This window comes from Hyperolius riggenbachi, chromosome 1 (assembly GCF_040937935.1).
Source record: "Hyperolius riggenbachi isolate aHypRig1 chromosome 1, aHypRig1.pri, whole genome shotgun sequence".
Taxonomy (NCBI): Eukaryota; Metazoa; Chordata; class Amphibia; order Anura; family Hyperoliidae; genus Hyperolius; species Hyperolius riggenbachi.
Genome location: NC_090646.1, coordinates 232295054 through 232311270, shown reverse-complemented (window position 1 = coordinate 232311270; position 16217 = coordinate 232295054). Strand labels below are relative to the sequence as shown.

General features: G+C 44.1%; 1 protein-coding gene across 14 annotated transcripts in view; it reads right to left on the bottom strand.

Annotated features, from left to right (window-relative positions):
• CXXC4 (CXXC finger protein 4) overlaps positions 1 to 16217 on the bottom strand; it is a 260319-nt gene that overhangs the window by 227880 nt on the left and 16222 nt on the right. For 8 of the 14 annotated variants that reach the window (XR_011019360.1, XR_011019361.1, XM_068231479.1 and 5 more), the window contains exons 4-5: positions 9741 to 9868; positions 6468 to 7533 (exon numbers count right to left, since the gene is read on the bottom strand). Coding sequence is in view for 12 of the 14 variants with exons in the window: in XM_068231479.1 (XP_068087580.1) it covers positions 6468 to 7295 (828 nt within the window). In the remaining 2 variants the exon portion in view is untranslated. Of the gene's footprint in view, positions 1 to 5939; positions 7534 to 9740; positions 9869 to 10392; positions 10466 to 10944; positions 11023 to 16217 lie in introns of those variants that run through there. The other 6 variants (XM_068231420.1, XM_068231431.1, XM_068231442.1 and 3 more) reach the window with 3 other exon arrangements.

The window sequence follows — 16217 nt, the reverse complement described above, 5'->3', positions numbered from 1 at the left end:
ATTTGCACAACAGCACATTTTTTTCTCCTAGCCAGAAAAAGTTCATGCGATCAAACTGATCATTGCAGATGCTAGCGTGCCATTATTAATGAATTCACATCTTACACAGCTTGCATCTCTTTCCAAGCAACCTTTATTGCAGGCAAAATGTATATTGCCTTTTAACAGGAACTCCAGGCAAAAAGCTAATTGCCGTTTTTCCTGGCTAATATCTGTAATTCTCTCCAGCTAGTCGAGTTATTCATTCATCTCTGCTATTTTGCAAAGCCAGTCAGGTTACACACCTGTTTCCCACTAAAGGTACCCATACATCTAGCGACTTGGCGGATGATCGACCATCCGATTGGATAATTATTATGGAATCGGATGAAAATTGGTGCAAAATGCATGCCGGATCGACGATGCAACTAATTTCTGCCGAGCAGTTCGATCATATAAGCTGCAAGATGTCGGGCCGTCGGGTCTGTCGGTGCGCGGCAGTAGCGGGGAGCGATATCGGGACTAGCAACAAACGCAACTAAATCCCCAACGCTGTCCCCCTAATGCTCAATGTGCCCCCCAGCGCAATATACATTACCTGTCCGTCTCCGCCGCTGGCTCCATCCATGCACCCGCCCCACGTGGTTGCCGATGTAAACATGGGCGGGTGTAACGTCACAGACGCACCCATGTTATTCCAACAACCACGTGGGGCGTGTGTATGGACGGAGGATGGATCCTGGAGCCAGCGGTGGACACAGACAGGCAATGTATAGTGCACGGGGGGAAGGGGCACATTGAGCATTGGTGGGGACAGCGTCTGGCCAGCGAGGTGGCGGATGCAGCATCAGAAGACCGATTACGGATCGATTTCAGCATGAAATTGATTGGGAATCGGCCTGTGGTGTATGGGCAGGCAACAGATTTATCTTCAATCAGATTTGATCAGAGAGAGATCTGTCTCTTAGTGGATCTGCCCATACATCGTCTGTTGTATGGGCACCTTAAGTTTTGCTGCTTCCTGTTTAATCTGCCTGCTGAATGAACAATGACTCAGCATTGTCATATTGCGAGATCACTGATCAATGAGTAAACAGGTGGCAGAGATAACTTGAAATGAGGAATTTGCTGTGCAGTGAAACAGGCATGTGTGGCACATTTATGTTTTAATATTTCTGGATTTGGTTAATTTGAGAACTTCTTTCAGTGAGAACACCAGCAAACCACGTTCTGTAGAGCTGGATAATCACATTCTTATATGCCCAAACTGCTCACGATCGATACATTGATTGATTGATTTTACCATCATATTTTTGCTAAATCAATCACGTTATCGAATGGGAGCATATTGGACATGCCGGAAATATTCGTTCAATTTCCGTCAATGCGACAGGAAATTTCATCCTGTGTATTAAGCATTAGACTGCAGGATTTTAGCTTAGACACAGGGGGAAGCAATTCTGTCCTATTAATGTACCAGGAGATCCGCCTACATCCTATGGCAGGGATGCCCAACTCCAGTCCTCAAGGGACATATCCATGCCAGTGTTAAGGATAAACTGAGAAATGTGTTCTACTTGATGAACCACACCTTACCTGATTCAGTCCAATCAATTAATTTTAACTAAGCAAAAAAATGTATGAGGACCTTGGCCCCTGAGGACTGGAATTGGACATCCCAAGCCTATGGGAAATCTCTGACATCCAGTACTGCAGGCCAATATGACTTGGTGGTGCTTAATGCAGGATAACAATCAGGCAGAATAATGCTAATTATTCCACAGATGTTGCCCATTCCCTAGCCATTTGGATTACCCTACAACTTTGTGACAGAGTGGGAAATGTGAGTTGCTGACCCAGTATAACATGCAGGCAGATCAGTCTGTATGTTATCATTGGTTTGCGCTCATTGATTCACCATGCAACAAAACGGGAGGGGAGAAACCAACAACTTAAAAACAATAATAATCAATGGCTGCTCCCATATTGCTGTCTTGGGCTCACTTTTATGTACATTGAGTAAAAAAGCACACAAAGCCAAACATTTCTTCCTGCTGTAGACAATGTAGTGAATGGGTGCATGTGAGCAGGTGTGGGGCATTGGATATACTGAGGTTGTAGGAGGGAACTTCAATTTGTCGTTTACATGGGAACTATCCCTAAAAGGCCCACAGCTGATATTTAAACTGTAAATATAATTATATTTAATATCCCTTAAAATAAGACCCTCAACATTAATGCAATATACTTGCCTCACTGGTTTTAGCCCCATAATAAAATACTGCCCTGTAAACCCATATTTGAAGCTTAAAGCTAGTGAACTACAGTACAGTGGGTTGTATCTACTAAACTTTTGTAAAATGTACATGTGCAGACAGCATAGTGTTATACAACCAATGCATGCATCGCTTGAATGTTGCAGGCACGTGTTGTGTGCATAATGCGAGCTAAGCAAAGTTTTACTTAACGCCTAATAAAATTAATGTGCGGTATCTGTACACATACATTTTACCAATGTCTAGTGAATACACCCCAATGTGTGCCGATTTCTGCTTGGATATTAGCAACACAACTTCCCTACTGCATTTAAAGGACAACTGTAGTGAGAAGAATATGGAGGCTGCTTTGTTTCCTTTTAAAGAGAGTCTGAAGCGAGAATAAATCTCGCTTCAGAGCTCATAGTTAGCAGGGGCATGTGTGCCCCTGCTAAAACGCCGCTATCCCGCGGCTTAACGGGGGTTCCTGATCCCACAAATCCCCTCGGTGCAGTGGGGGAGCGCTTCTTGGTTGGGGCAGGGCTAACCGCCGCAGCCCTGCCCCACGCGCGTCTGTCAGCGCGTATCTCCGCCTCTCCCCCGCCCCTCTGTCTTCCTTCACTGAGAGGGGCGGGGGAGAGGCGGCGATGCGCCGCTGATAGACGCAACTGGAGGCAGGGCTGCGGCGGTTAGCCCAGCTTCCAGGAGCGACCAAGTCTGCGACCAAGTCGTCTGGGGGGGGGGATTTGGGGGTGAAGGGACCCCCGTTTAGCGGTTTAGGTCCTGGCAGCCCTGCTGGTCTATTTGGCTGCAGTAGTGTTTGAATCAGATCAGAAACCAGCATGCAGCTAATCTTGTCATATCTGCCAAAAATGTCAGAAACGCCTGATCTGCTGCATACTTGTTCAGGGTCTATGGCTAAAAGTATTAGAGACAGCGGATCAGCAAGGCTGCCAGGCAACTAGTATTACTTAAAAGGAAATAAATATGGCAGCCTCCACATCATTCTCACTACTGTTTAAGTCTCTGTGTGTCTGCTCCACTTATCATCTATTTGCAGCTGTTATCAGCACATCAGCACACACTGGCCTGTATATTATTGACTTTTCTCTTGAGATTTCTCTAAGGAGATATTTTCAAACCTTACCAATAAAATACCTATAAAGCTCCCCCCAAGCAAGAAATGACTCAAAATAAGTCTGCTATTACCTTTTTGCCTACTTTTTTTTAGCATTTTTTCAATTGCTAAGTGCTCAGAAGTAATTTTTTTATATAAGAAAAATAAATTAATTAACATTAAATTGAAATATTGTCGACTGGGAGAAAACTCAGGAGATAACTAGTTAATTGGATAAGGGTCACTGCATCTAAAGTAAAGCCATGCAAGATGGTTATCGGCCAATGTGTTGACCAGGCTGCTGGATAAACTCATCTGAGCGCCAGCCAAGTCGTTTATTCTCCCTCCTTACCCCTCCTGCTCAGTTGTGCGCCTCTCCTCATCCCTCCATAGGAACAAAACACATCTCTAGCCTGGAGGCTAGCAATGTGTCTGTACAGCACTGGGCCTCAATCTGTCACCTGAGGGATCAAGTCCTGTTCATGACAGTATCTGTGCATGTCTGTGCATGTATACGCACCTTAAAAAAGGGTTAAAGTGAACCCAAGCCAAAGCTCGGGTTCAAAATCTGACACTTACTATTAAGAGAGGGAGGCCTCAGGATTATAATAAGGCTTCCCTCCGTTGTCACAAGCCTCCTGTTGCTAAGCACAGCCCCCCTTCACATCGGGGCCGTGCAGCTCCTCTTCCTGGGTCAAATGCGAGCAATGGCAGCACGAGCCCGCCCACGCATGCACAGTAACACGGAGCCTGTGGCTCCATGCTATTGCACAAGCGCGGGCGGGCTCAGTTGGCTATTGCGTGCACTTGAACCAGGAAGAGGAGCTGCACGGCCCCGATGTGATTAGCGACAATGTATTATTGATAGTCTTCTGGGGGGCCGCGCTCAGCAATGGCGGACCACGGAGTAGTGTGGGAAGCCTAAATAGGATCCTGAGGCTTCCCTCTCTAAAAGTAAGTATGTGATTTTGTACCCAAGCTTCGGCTTAGGCACACTTTAAGTCATTTTTTTATCTTAACAGCGTGAATCACCTGCTGGTATTTAAAAACAAAGTTGAATTCAGTGATGCAAGTTTCATGCACAACTGACCACGGATTCATTTTAAAACATTTTATCCACACTTGGGCCCAAGGTGAGAATAAACTGATGAGATAAACAATTGTATCTATCTCCCTACTCCTAAAAATGACCTTTTTTTATATCCCCCAGTTTTACTTTCTCTTTGAAAACTTAAAAAGTAGATTTAATGTTCTATTTTCTCTGCTCAATGACACAGTTTGTCCATGCCCCAGTGCTAAAATATATGGACTATTGACCTTTGTTATCTATCTCCTGTCTTCAGAAGTTGTTCAGTTCCAGGAAAGAGTTTTATGGCTTTAAATGACAACTAGAGTGAGAGGGATATGGAGGCTGCCATATTTATTTCCTTTTAAACAATACCAGTTGCCTGGCAGCCCCTGATCTATTTGGTTGCAGTAGTGTCTGAATAACACCAGAAACAAGCATGCATTAATATTGTGAGAAACACCTGATCTGCTGCATGCTTATTCAGGGCCTATGGATAAAAGTGTTAGAGGCAGAGGTTCAGCAGGCTAGCCAGGCAATTGGTATTTCTTATAAGGACATAAATATGTCAGCCTCCACATCCCTCTCGATTCAGTTGTTCTTTAATTCTTTATCAGAGAGAATAGGTTCTGAGTGGCCAAAAACTGTCAATTGCATACCTGAATGTAAACTCTTTCAGGCAAAAAAAAAAAGAAAGAAAAGGAACACAGCCTAGTTATTTGTATGCTTGGCACTGTACATACACGTCTAGCTCATCATGTCACGTCACCTCGGGCAAACTTAGTACACTATCTCTTCAAACTTTTTGCTGATTACTAGAAGATTGAAATGTTCCAACTTATCTCTCTTGGAAAGCTCATTAGCAAAATATCCCAACAGAGTTCTGCCCACCTGCAGCGCTCCTTACCTGCCTGACAGTGGTGTCTCAGCTCTGATGATGCTTCTATAATGCTCAATAGTTACATAACCGGGGAGTTCAGTCACAAAAAGGTACCGCCATCTATGTGGCCATGTGGGATGGCAGCAGACATATACATTATATCACAGTCATTTTGCAGGTGGCTGATTAGAGGGACTATACATAACCAAAAGTGGATGTAAGAGTTCTGGGCCCCTATTAAATTAACTTTTCTCCTGCGTTTTCTCACAGACGTTTTCACATCTTATCAAGGATATGGGCCATAAGCAATTCACTTTTTCTCCTAAGTTTTCTCCTAGGAGATGTTTTCACACCTTATCAAGAAAATATCTCTTAAGCCCTCAGCAAGCAAGAAAACACTCAAACTACATTTGAAATGATTTCTCTACCTACTTTTTAGTACAAATAATATACTAAAATGTGTAAGGGGGGAAAAAACAGTACAATCTAACTACAAGTACCAAAACTGAACCAATATGGACAGAAAATGTGTTTGTAGAACATTAGCAACACACTTTTAACTTATATGAGGATAAATATATATATTGAAGTGTATTTTGTGTACAAATTTGAGGTGCTTCACATACACACGTGGCTGGGTGATTTAAAGCATATGGGACAAATTTTATTGCAGAATTTCTGTTATTGATGCAGTGGTTAGGTATTTACAGGACATACTAGTGTATTTGTTTAGGACAATAAATTACATTTTGCAAAACGTTTTTGTCTGTATCATTTAACAGGACAAAGTAGAAAATACAGCAGATTTTTTTTTTAAAGACATTCCTGTAACTCTGAAATCATATTGATTTTTCAGTAGACTCCATCCTGATGGAAAAGCACACAGAAACATTTTATACCTCCCCGGTTGCTCAACGGCAATACAGGGTTAATACTTTAAACGCCTGAAGAAAAGTTGTAAAAGTGCCAGCTGCATGAGCACACACACACACACAAATGATCTCTCTGTGCACATAAAGCTGTGCATTAATAACACCCTCACAACCTGACGGAGGCATCGGAAAAGGGGTAGTGCGTCTTGAAGCCAGACAAGAGGCACTGAAGGGGTGGAGGGATGGGGGGAAGCAGGGAGCTGGGTAGGCAGGGAAAGAAAGAATCATCTCCTCTGACCTCTAGTGAAGTGCCAGGTTTTTTCTTAAGCTCTTCACATTTCCTAAATTTGCAGATCTGGTGTCCTGTTTTGCGGTTCCTGCAACTGCTGCAGACTCCACAGTTGATGAGCCTCTTGCAGGGCACACAGACCCCACACCTTTTCCTCTTCTTCTTGGCAGGGTTCCCGCCGGCTCCTGAAGAATTATTCTGCGGGCAGTCTGCCAGATTGGCAATTTGAAACGCACTGTCTGTGACGGCTGCCGAGGCTGCTGCGGGGGAGTGAAGGGCTGTCATGACGATGACCCCTGGAGGTAATGAGATGCCCCCTAGAGCCGGAATAGCGGAAAAAGTTCCAACGCGTTCAGGGAGATTCATTATCTCTGCTTCAGCGGCGCCGCATTTGAGCTTGTTCATGCATTCCCCTGCCAAAGGTCTGCAGTGTTCAGGGGATAAGGTGGAAAGGAAATTATTATTTGCCATTTGCAACGACTCTGGCGCTGTGCCAGGCTTCCCCAGCCTTTGGGAGTCGTTTCTGTGCATGCTGGTCCTATTAGGGTTGATAGCGGCTGATTTCCTCCCCCAAAGCATTGCATTATCACAGTTCCAAGGAGACATGCCGATCCGGGCACTGGGGAAGATAGGAGTGGTGATCCTGGCAATCTTAGCAGCCTGAGGGAACGCACCATTGGTTTTGTAAAAGGTTGCAAAGGACCTATACCTTTCCATTTCCGAATTGTAATCCATAAGGCTGTTTAAAGCCCCTTCCACCAGGTTATCCTTGGGGAGCACGGCAGCCTCAGGGGTCTGTCCATTCTCCACGCAGACATTAGTGTTCATATTGGACATATCAGAGGGGGGTAAGTGAAAGGGGGTGGAGGGGGAAAGAGGGGGGAAACCACCGAAGCTGCTTAATTCAGTCACCTTTATTTTTTAGTGAGACCCTCTTCACACAACTGGTTGTATTTCTATTTTTGGTGGGGTGGGCAGCGCTGTTAGAGGAGCTCTTTTATATCCGTTTAGGTGATATTTCAGCAGACATCAGTTTGTCACGGAGCATCTTCTTGTGCATTATCACCAACGCCAACTGTTCCAAGTAAAACAAAGAGAATCATTCCAAAAATGTGTACAGGAGAGAAAAGAAATAAATAAACTGTCAAGATCATTTCCATCACATTAATAAATATGATTTCCCCCAACCCCCCCTCCCTCCCCCAAACATAATTGAATTGCATAATAGCATTAATAGCTGGATGGAATACCTGAAGGGGGAGGGGAGGAGAGTGAAATTGGGGGTGTTGACAAGGGAGAGCGAAAGTAGAGATCAAAAGACATGTAAATCAGAGATGGAAAGGGTTATGGTACCTCTAACCAGAGGGCATTTAGCGTTATGAAATGCATGAACAAAGTCTTGTCAAGGCATGGAAATGCTGGGAGGCTGCAAGCAAAATGGTCTTGAACAGAAAAATGAACAGGAAATTAGCAAATTAAGTGCTGAGAAAGTCGACAATGCATCAGGGTATAAACTGAAGGCAAGCACAATGCAACTGAGAGCCAGCCTGTATACAATCTCAACTAAAAAAGGCAGGGAAAATAGGAACTACCAGCTGCCATGGTGTCCTTCTGTGTCTGACGGTCATTAGTTTGAATCCCAGCACAGCTGGCTCTGCTAGGGTCTTAATTCAATGTACCAAGGACAGGTCTCAATTGGAGCAGCCATTTAAATGGTGGGGAGTGGGGAGGTGGGCCCCTGCAATGTGAGGGAGGGAGAGAGGATGGAAGAGAAGAAGAGGAAGAGATGAGAAAGGGGCCAGATAAAAATAAGTCAGTCAATTTCATATTCTTCTGGTGTTATCTAAGAGCCAGCAGCTGTACTGAGGCTGAGCTCTTTACAATCACAGAATGAGAAGCCCTCTGCATCCCTAAGCCCTGGTGGCAGCACACACTGAGAATAAAAGGCACCTGCACATACAGGACTTGGGCAAAGGAAAGATGCTTCATTGTCTCTCAGCCTAGCTGCCCACTACACGTTTAAATGTACTCATGCACAGGTGCTGCTTATGTCAGTCTGCTTAGCCTGGTAGATTCAGGGTGAGCTCAAAACTTTCCTTGTATCTGATAGTCATATGCTTAGCCAATGGAGTTTTTCAAAACAAAACAAACACCCCCATACAGGAAATATAATTTGGGTGTCCAATTCACCTGCCACGGCAATGCTTAAAAAAATAACCAGGACTGTGTATGTTTTCCTGGGACAGGGAATGAAGCTGATAAGAAATTTAGCATCCAAAGTTCAAAATGCTTATCAATTACAGTAATTAAACACATAATTAGTTTAATGAAGCGTTTAAAGCATGACTTGCTAGCACATGACAGTCTCTTCTGCAGATGCCACAAACGAGGAAAATAGTAGTCTGTAAACAAACCCTTCAATAGATTGGAGATGTAGAAATGAGCCACAGATTTATTTTCATTTCTTTTTAAGAAGCATCCTCTGGGAGTACTGATAGGTATCTGTAATCCCAGTAAGACCTTGCTCTCATTGCCAAGAGGAAGCACCACTGTCTCTGCCCTCTATCAAGGAAAGCGGAGAAGAGGTTTGATAGCAGTACAAAGGCTGCCCCAAAAGGCTTCAGGCTAAATGCAACCAAGAGAGAAGCTGAGGGAATATGCATATATGGGACAGTCTCCACTTCCCAATAATGCAACAGCAAATCACATGTAAACTTCAGTATTCAAAACTAGTTATGCCAGGTCGTTTGTGCACCGGGAAAACAATATATTTTGGATTTTCCTACCACCACACCAGTCTATGGAAAGACGTTCACTAAAATAAAACTGTAATAAGAAAATACCTCAATTGTGATCTGATGAAAAAGTAACAACAGGAAAAATGTAAATAAGTCTTGAGGGGAAAGAATACACCAGGTAAGGGGGAAACCTAATATCAAGTGCAGGGAAACAAAAAATGCACCAAATAGTTGATGCCTCTGTGTAATTATTCAGAAGATAGTAATTACACTGGTAACCCACAGCGCCTAGGGATTCTTTAATATTCCATGCCTGCTCTGGCTAGCGGAGACACGAAGATCAAAGGTCATATATGACATCCTGGGGGGAGGGGCAGATTAATTAATAAATGAATCCAGCCCCACTTACCATTAGTGACATTACAGCAAATCATCCCCACACTCCTGAAAGGGCAAAGGCACATAAACATCCAAAAAGGGGAGGGTGAGAGTGATAAGGTGTTAAAGACAGTATCAACAACAACAAAAAAATCTCTGTACTTACCACTGTAGGGAGAATAGGACAGGAATTCTGCACGCTGGTGTCTGCATTAATTACCCACAAATATCACCCAGCACAGGGAGAAGAATAAGGCACCAACTCCAGGTGCACTGCCAAGTCCACGGTGCCCACTTTGAGAGGAAAAAAATAAAATAAAATAATTACAAAGAAAAAAAAATAAAATTAAAAATAAATAAAAGAGGAGACTGTGAATAATATTTGGGGCAGACAGGTAGGTTTGTGTGTCGTGTGAAGAGGAGGTAGAGAGAGAATAAGAGCTGGGGGGAGGAGGAGGGTGAGGGAGTGTATTGTGCTGCTGGTCTCTCGGTGGTCCCTGTTCTCCCCTCTGTGTGTGTCTAGAGCTGGCTCTCCCTGTGCGCTGCTGCTGCTCTCCAGTCACTTCCCAGTCGCTGTGTGTGTGTGTGTGGGGAGGAGGAGGGAGGGAGGGAGGCAGCCTGGGAGTCAGTCAGTCTCTCTCTCTTTCTCTGCGTGTGGCTGAGAGGCATGGGGGGGCCGTGAGAGGAGGAGGGGGGGGGGGGAGGAAGCAGGAGGGGGATGGGGAGAGCGAGAGAAAAGGGAAGGAGGAGGGAGGCAGGAGAGAGGTGGAGAGTTATTGGCGCCGAGGTGAGGAGGATGCAGGGATGTGGACACCTACTGATGATTGGCTGCAAATTACACCGGGAATCAGAGGCACACACGCGGGCACTGCTCTCTCTGTAGTCTTCCCTCCCTCCCTCCTCCTATTACACCCCCTCCTCCTCCTCCTTCTCTCCCCTTCCCAGAGCAAATCCTCTGCTCAGCTCCAGAGCGGCGGCGGCAGCCACGTCTCCTGCTCCCCCCCGCAGCCCTCCGCAGGGACACGGCTGCTGCCATTATTATTATTGTCTTGGGGTCGTTATTAGGGAGTTCCGCCGCCTCGTCCCGCAGTGGAGCTGAGACTCATAAACTGCACACAGGCGGCTGCTGCTGCTGCCACAGCTGAGGAACTTGCCACAGCAGCAGCATCCTTCCCTATTCTCCTGATAATAATGGCATCACATTAGCCTGACCTCTGCTTATAGTCAGAGTCACATACAAGCTCATGGTGATGAACCACATCTCCTAAGAGTGTAAAGGACTAAAAAAAGACTGAATTTGGCCTCTTACTAAGAATATTATGTTCAGAATTTTGCCTTAAAACAGAAGGTATTTGCGATTATTCTGGTACCTTCTGTTTCAAAAAGGCAAAATTGTGCTTGTTATTCCCAGGCGAGGTGTGAGGATGTCGCGTTTCCTGGAGGAAAGCAGCGCAGTATTTTTCCTATTGCAGTAGGGGAGAGATAGGCTAATGTGCCCAGTGTAACGTGACACGGCAAGTGTTAATGCCAAATGTATGCAAGCGTGACCGGCTGAACCCTGAAATGAGGCGGCAATTGTGACTGGGGAATTCTACCGTCATTTATCAACGAGCAGCCAGTTTGTGTAATTCACAACATACTATTTTAGCAAGCAGTAAAATGAAGTACTCTTTCTGTTTTTTTGCAAACTTATTCTACTCTTCATCATATTCTGTACAATGGTTGAAATCCCAAAGGGGATACGTTATTATGCATTTAAACAGCACTGACACATTTTTGACAGTACTTTGCAGAGTACCTGGAATAAATCACACTGCTAAATGGCCATCAGCAGAGCTCATAGTCTAATGCCTCCATGTGGTTTACAACAAAGTATGGGGATTGGATGTTTGGATTTAGCACCGTTGACAATTATTGGCGTTATGATTGCTGATGTTTAGGTATGCAACACAGTTTTTGCCAGTTTTGGGTCATTATTCTGTCGGCTAACGCATATCAAAATGCTTCTTCCTAATGCTAAGTACACATGATACCATTTCCTGGCATATTTACTGTCAGATCGATTATTTCCAACATGTCCGATCCGATTTCCGATTGATTTTCTATTTTCTACTTCTATGGTAAATCTATCGGAAATTAGATCGGACCTGTTGGAAATAATTGATCTGGCAGTAAATCTGTCAGAAAATTGTATTGTGTGTACCTATTATAATTACCACCATCCCTCCAAACATACACACAATTTACCATTTAAAGTGAACCTCACTTCAGGTTAGCTAGTTACCTATGTAGAAGGAAGGCTCTGGATACCATGGAGCTTTCCCGATTCTCGGTCCGTTCTGCCATTCAAACAACGCCCCACTTTGAAGTCATTCAGACACAGAACAGAACTTTTATATTGCGTTTTTCTCCTGGGTGACTCAAAGCACCAGAGCTGCAGCCACTGGGGCAGGGGTCAGGAAACTTTTTGGCTGAGAGAGCCATAAATGCCACATATTTTAAAGTGGATCCGAGGTGAACTTTTACACATTGCATAATTGTGTTCCTTTCCTATAGTTTATAGGGCATTCCTCAAGCCAAATACTTTGTTTTTGTTTTAATACTCTAATTCCCTATAAACTAAAAAAGCCACGCCCACAGGTTTTCAGAGAGCCAAGGCAGTAGCAAGGGCTCATGGGAGCTCAGTCTGGGCAGGAGGAGGGGGAGGTGTTACTAGCCATTGATGGCAGAGGGGAGGAGGAGAGGGGATTAGGCTGATGGCTCAAGATACAGATAAGCCTGTCTCTGTGTAATGTTTACAAACAACATGGCCGCTGTCATTGTATCACAGGAATTAATAATCATATTCTATTAAAACTGTTTGCAGCTAGATTTGCTGTGTAAACCATCTAAACTTTACATAAGATATATAGACAAGTTACTTGTTATAGTTAGTTTTTCATCTCGGATCCGCTTTAAAATTTAATTCTGTGAGAGCCATACAATATGTTTCAAACTGGTACAGTGAGCATGCGCAGCATAGGGGTCACGTAACTGTTGCTATAGTTATGTGTATACAGTTGATTCTCCGGGCAGCGGAAGTGTCATACACATCTTCAGCTTCTCTTGGGTTTCAGCAACATCAGCAATTTCCCCGAGAGCCAGACAGGAGAAATACTGACTAACAGCTTATACAATTAGCTAGCTGACTTTAAAGTTGATTCACTTTGTAGGATGAGATCCCCACACTTTAGCCCAATAGGCTGCCTGTCAAGTCACAGGCAGGCTATTGGGCCATTTAAAGTGCAGGGATTTTGTCCTACAACATCACTGGACCTGACAGAATCCAGGGTGGGACAAATGGAGCGGCCGTTAGTTTTGAGGGGAGCCCGAGTAAGTTAGTAGTGCACCCTACAGCAGTAGCGTGCCTACTTTGAAACTTTTACTTGCGCTGCCACACTAAGCTGCGCTACTTGAGAGCAACCCCTAACTGTGAGCCAGGTGTAGCCATCAAAAGAGCCACATCTGGCTCCCGAGCCATAGGTTCCCTACACCTGCACTAGGGTGTGCTCTATCGGCAGTAGCAGTGTTAGGGGGTCTTGCCCAAGGTCTCCAATTGAATAGGAGGAAAGAAGAATCAGCAGCACCACGCAGATGTAATTTATAGCTCTTTAACTCTCTAATACATAAACGAGAGGTAGCCCACAGCGACAGACGCTATTTTCGGAATGCTCCTTCTTCAAGCTGTATAGGCTCTCTCCAACTGAATAGATGTTGGCTTACTGAACAGGAAGAGCAGAGATTTGAACCCTGGTTGCCTGTGTCAGAGGCAGAACCCTTAGCCAGTACACTATCCAACCATTTGACCTACTTAGTTGAATAAGGCACTACATGTGCAGCCTTCGGAAGTACTCGCGGCCTCAAGTACTTCAGAAGACGAGGGCATCTGTATGCCCATGTACACTATGGATGCCTCCATCTTTGGAACCACTGAAGGACGCGAGTACTTCCAGAGGTTGTCCGAGGAGTTGCTGAAGACACAGCCGGTTGTATGGAGCAGGAATGACGGATGAAGCCAAAGCCATCCCTCTATATACAGCAGGTATTACCTGAGTTTCCTTACTTCAGGTTTGCTTTAGACTCCTGATGCCTAGCCTATAATTATTGTTAACTCTTTCCTGATGCGTAACTTCCCTCCTAGCATTAAAGCTAAACAACGGCATTGGCTCTCATTAAAATGAATGAACAAGTTCAATACAGTCTTTTATCGCTGTTTACCTTAATTTGTGCAAACACCGCATTTCGTTCCCAATTTTTCCCATTGTCTAAGGCGCTTGCTTCCAGGATCTTTACACTTCATGCTCCTGTATTCCGCTGTGAGGCTTACAAAAGTCAATCACCGAGAACTGCCACCTAAAGCTACCAAATGCTTTTCTGCTACTTTCACACTGGTGAATTGCATTGAACAATATAATTGCATTGCTAATGCAAGATATACAGTGCTGCCCATAATTATTCATACCCCTGGTACTTTTTTTACTTAGTTACTTTTGTTCAACCAGCAAGTAATTTTTTGATGGGAAATGACATAGGTGTCTTCCAAAAGATAATAAGACGATGTACAAGAGGCATTATTGTGGGAAAAAAACATTTGTCAGCTTTTGTTTACATTTGAGCAAAATGTGTCCAGTCCAAAATTATTCATACCCGTCTTGATAATCAATAGAAAAGCCTTTCTTGGCTATTACAGCAATCAAACTCTTCCTATAATTGCAGACCAGCTTTTTGCATGTCTCCACAAGTAGTTTTGCCCATTCATCTTTAGCAATGAGCTCCAAATATTTCAGGTTGGAGGGTGTTCTTGACATTACCCTGATCTTTAGCTTCCTCCACACATTCTAAATTGGATTCAAGTCAGGACTCTAGTTGGGCCACTCCAAAATGTTAATCTTGTTGTCTGCTAACCATTTCTTCACCACTTTTGCTGTGTGTTTTGGGTCATTGTCATGCTGAAAAGTCCACTGGTGCCCAAAGTCAAGTTTCTCTGCAGACTGCCTGATGTTGTTGTTGAGAATCCTCATGTATTACAATTTTTTTTTTTTATGGTGCCGTTTACTGTGATTAGGTTCCCTGGTCCATTGGCTGACAAACACCCCCAAAAGCATTAGGATCCCACCACCATGGTTGACAGTGGGTATGGTGTTCTCTGAGTTGAAGGCTTCTCCCTTTTTACAGCAAAGGAAATATTGTGACCAAACAATTCAATTTTTGTTTCATTTGACCATAACACAGAAGAACAGAAGTCTTCTTCTTTGTCCAGATGAGCATTTGCAAAGGCTAAGCGAGCTTTTGTGTGCCTTATCTGGAGAAGTGGTATCCTCCTTGGTCTGCATCCGTGGAACCCAGCAGTGTGCGTTGGATTGTCTGCCTTGAGGCATTGCCACCAGCAGAGCCCAGATTCACCAGGATGGCCTTGGTGGTGATCCTTGGATTCTTTTTCACCTCTCTCACTATCCTTCTGGCCAGCACAGGTGTCACTTTTGGCTGCCGACCACATCCTCTGAGATGTTCCACAGTGCAGAACATCTTGTATTTTTATAATATTTTGCACTGTAGTCACTGGAACTGGAAATTATTTAGAAATGGCCGTGTAGCCCTTTCCTGATTTGTGTGCAGCCGCAGGTCCTCACTGAGCTCCTTTGTCTTAGCCATGACTGTCCACAAACCAACTGCAGAGAGCTGTTGAGAGAGACTGTGACAGTTTGTGAAGGGTATGAATAATTTTGGAATGGACACTTTTTGCTCATATGTAAAAAAAAAGCTGTGAAATGTTTTTCACCACAATTTGTGGGAAATGTTTTTTCCCACAATAATGCCTCTTGTACATCGTCTTATTATCTTTTGGGAGACACCTACTGTATGTCATTTCTCAGCCAAAAAATTACTTACTGGTTAAATAAAAGTAACTTTAAAGTGAACCAGAGACGAAGCACCCTCATGTATTTTCCATATATATCAGTGGGAACATTAGAGAAAACACCTACCCTGCTCTCTGTTTCATCCTTCACTGCTCAGCCTGCTTGTTATCAGCCCTGATAAAATCCCAGGCTGAGCATTCAGTCTGGCTTTGTTCAGGAATCTTTATAGCCGAGTCATTATAACAGAGCCAGAAGGGGTCAGGCTTGGGCTTGAAAAGACATCAGAGAAAACAGACTCAGCTATAAAGATTCCTGAGCAAAGCCAGACTGAATGCTCTATCAGGGATTTAATCTGGGGTGATAAGAAGCAAGCTGAACAGTGAAGAATGTAACAGAGAGCAGGGTGGGTGTTTTCTCTAATGTTCCCGCTGATATATATGGTAAAATACATGAGGGTGCTTCGTCTCTGGTTCCCTTTAAGTCAAAATTTGCCATGGGTATAAATAATTATCCCGACACGCGTTAGTTGAACCTTGTGGTTTTATTGCACTTGTCATGTGAAACTCCTGAATAAAGAACATCAGCGTTTTTCAACCGATGCTTGGTTTGCGGATCCTTCTGTGTTTATAAATAATTATGGGCAGCACTGTACCCATCACATTTCTACCATGTTTCTACGATGAACCTGCGCAAAGTCTAAGGTATAAAAATCCACGGTCAATGCTAACCACTATCAGATGATCCTT